General features: G+C 30.2%; 1 protein-coding gene, 1 non-coding gene and 1 pseudogene across 3 annotated transcripts; all 3 read left to right on the top strand.

Moving 5' to 3' along the window:
* Positions 1–55: 55 nt before the first annotated feature.
* On the top strand, positions 56–141 carry SODALDRAFT_t137. The gene has a single exon. It is a non-coding gene; the product is annotated as a tRNA-Ser (tRNA).
* A 47-nt stretch (positions 142–188) lies between these two features.
* SODALDRAFT_t138 lies at positions 189–259 on the top strand (annotated as a pseudogene). Its single transcript has one exon. The product of its transcript is annotated as a tRNA-OTHER (tRNA).
* Positions 260–443: 184 nt separating this feature from the next.
* Positions 444–1,403, top strand: SODALDRAFT_340253 (hypothetical protein; the record flags this gene model as incomplete). Its single annotated transcript, XM_028612932.1, has 7 exons — positions 444–552; positions 640–684; positions 718–813; positions 862–942; positions 973–1,037; positions 1,077–1,158; positions 1,336–1,403. The coding sequence occupies 7 exons, from the start codon at positions 444–446 to the stop codon at positions 1,401–1,403; spliced, it is 546 nt and encodes a 181-aa protein (XP_028465740.1).
* Between the last annotated feature and the right edge of the window lie 570 nt (positions 1,404–1,973).

Genomic DNA, 1,973 nt, shown 5'->3' with positions numbered 1-1,973 from the left:
GTAAAGTGCATTTTTGATAAGAATGACATTCAAGTTCGATTCTTGAAAGAATTAAAGAGAATTGGCCGAGCGGTTTAAGGCGGTAGCTTTGAGTTTTACTAAGAATTTATTTCTTCATGGGTTCGAATCCCATATTCTCTGTTGTTATATAAATATCACTTTAGACTAGGATTTTTAAATAAAAATTCGTCTTATTAGTTCAATGGCAGAACAGAATACTTCTAATATTCTAATTTTAGTTCGAATCTAAAATAAGACTTGAAATAGTAAATTTTTAATTTATTATTTTTAAATAATAATTTGTTTGCCTAATATTAGGATCTTATTTTAATGTAAAAATCCTTTTATATAAAGTTTTGTATTAATATAAATATACTTAATTTTAATACTTGCTTTAATATAAAGTAATCATACTTAAAATATAATATTTTTATAAAAAAAAAATGTACTATACATCAACTTTAACATCAATACTAGAAGTAATATTCTTAATATTACCTGCTTTATTAGCAGTAGCTTTTGTAACAGTAGCAGAAAGAAAAACTATGGCAAGTATGCAAAGAAGATTAGGTCCTAATGCAGTAGGATATTATGGATTACTTCAAGCTTTTGCTGATGCATTGAAATTAATATTAAAAGAATATGTAGCACCTACGCAAGCTAATACTATATTATTCTTTTTAGGTCCTGTAATTACTTTAATTTTTGCATTATTAGGTTATGGATTAATACCATATGGACCTGGTTTAGTTTTAAATGATATGGAATTAGGTATATTATATATGTTAGCTGTATCTGCTTTAGCTACTTATGGTATATTATTAGCAGGATGAAGTGCTAATAGTAAATATGCTTTTTTAGGTTCTCTTAGAAGTACAGCTCAATTAATTAGTTATGAACTTGTTTTAAGTTCAGCTATATTATTAATAATAATGATTACAAGTAGTCTTAATTTAAATATAAATATCCAAGCTCAAAAAGCAGTATGGTTATTATTACCTATCTTCCCTGTATTCTTAATATTCTTTATAGGTTCTGTAGCTGAAACAAATAGAGCTCCGTTTGATTTAGCAGAGGCTGAGTCAGAATTAGTTAGCGGATTTATGACAGAACACGCTGCAGTAATATTTGTATTCTTTTTCTTAGCTGAATACGGAAGTATTTTATTAATGTGTATATTAACTAGTATTTTATTTTTAGGTGGATACTTAACAGGGTTTGATCTAATATACTGATTTGATTTAATCAATAATTTATGAGCTTATATTTTTGATATTGAATGAATAATGTCTTCAGAATATTATAATATAAGAAATTTATTTATAAGTTTTGTAGATAGTGGTCTTTTATCTGGTATAGTTATAGGATTAAAAAGCTCTATTTTTGTATTTATATTTATATGAGTAAGAGCTTCATTCCCTAGAATACGTTTTGACCAATTAATGTCATTCTGTTGAACTGTATTATTACCATTATTATTTGCTTTTATTGTAACATTACCTTGTACTTTATATGTTTTTGACGCTTTTCCTAGCCGGGACTTTCCCGGCGTATCCTATTCCTTTCCCGCCGCGTCCACCTATTATAACCAAGGGCCTATAGTATTTTATATGGTAATAATATCGGCGGCCGCTATTAAGGCGCTATCGGTAACTACTTTTCACTTTCCTTTCTATTATCTCCTAACTACACCACGGTTTACTAGTATAACCGGGATACGCCTTAAGTAAGGCTATTATAGTTACCGGGGGAAGCCCGCGGGACGCAGGGCTTTATCGCCCGGGGTAATTAATACGCCCTAGATTCTACCAGGAATACTAGGGCGTACCACGGGCGTACTATAGGCGTACTATAATAAAAGCTATAGTATGTATAGGGTATACTATAAATACCTTTAGTGTATACTATAGCTTCTCCGGGTTATACCCGAGTTCCTATATATAGAATCCGAGGTTTCCACGGGGTTTACCCGT

Source organism: Sodiomyces alkalinus (assembly GCF_003711515.1).
Source record: "Sodiomyces alkalinus F11 unplaced genomic scaffold SODALscaffold_6, whole genome shotgun sequence".
NCBI lineage: Eukaryota > Fungi > Ascomycota > Sordariomycetes > Glomerellales > Plectosphaerellaceae > Sodiomyces > Sodiomyces alkalinus.
Note: the sequence above shows the minus strand (reverse complement) of the source record. Positions and strands in the feature narration are given on the sequence as shown.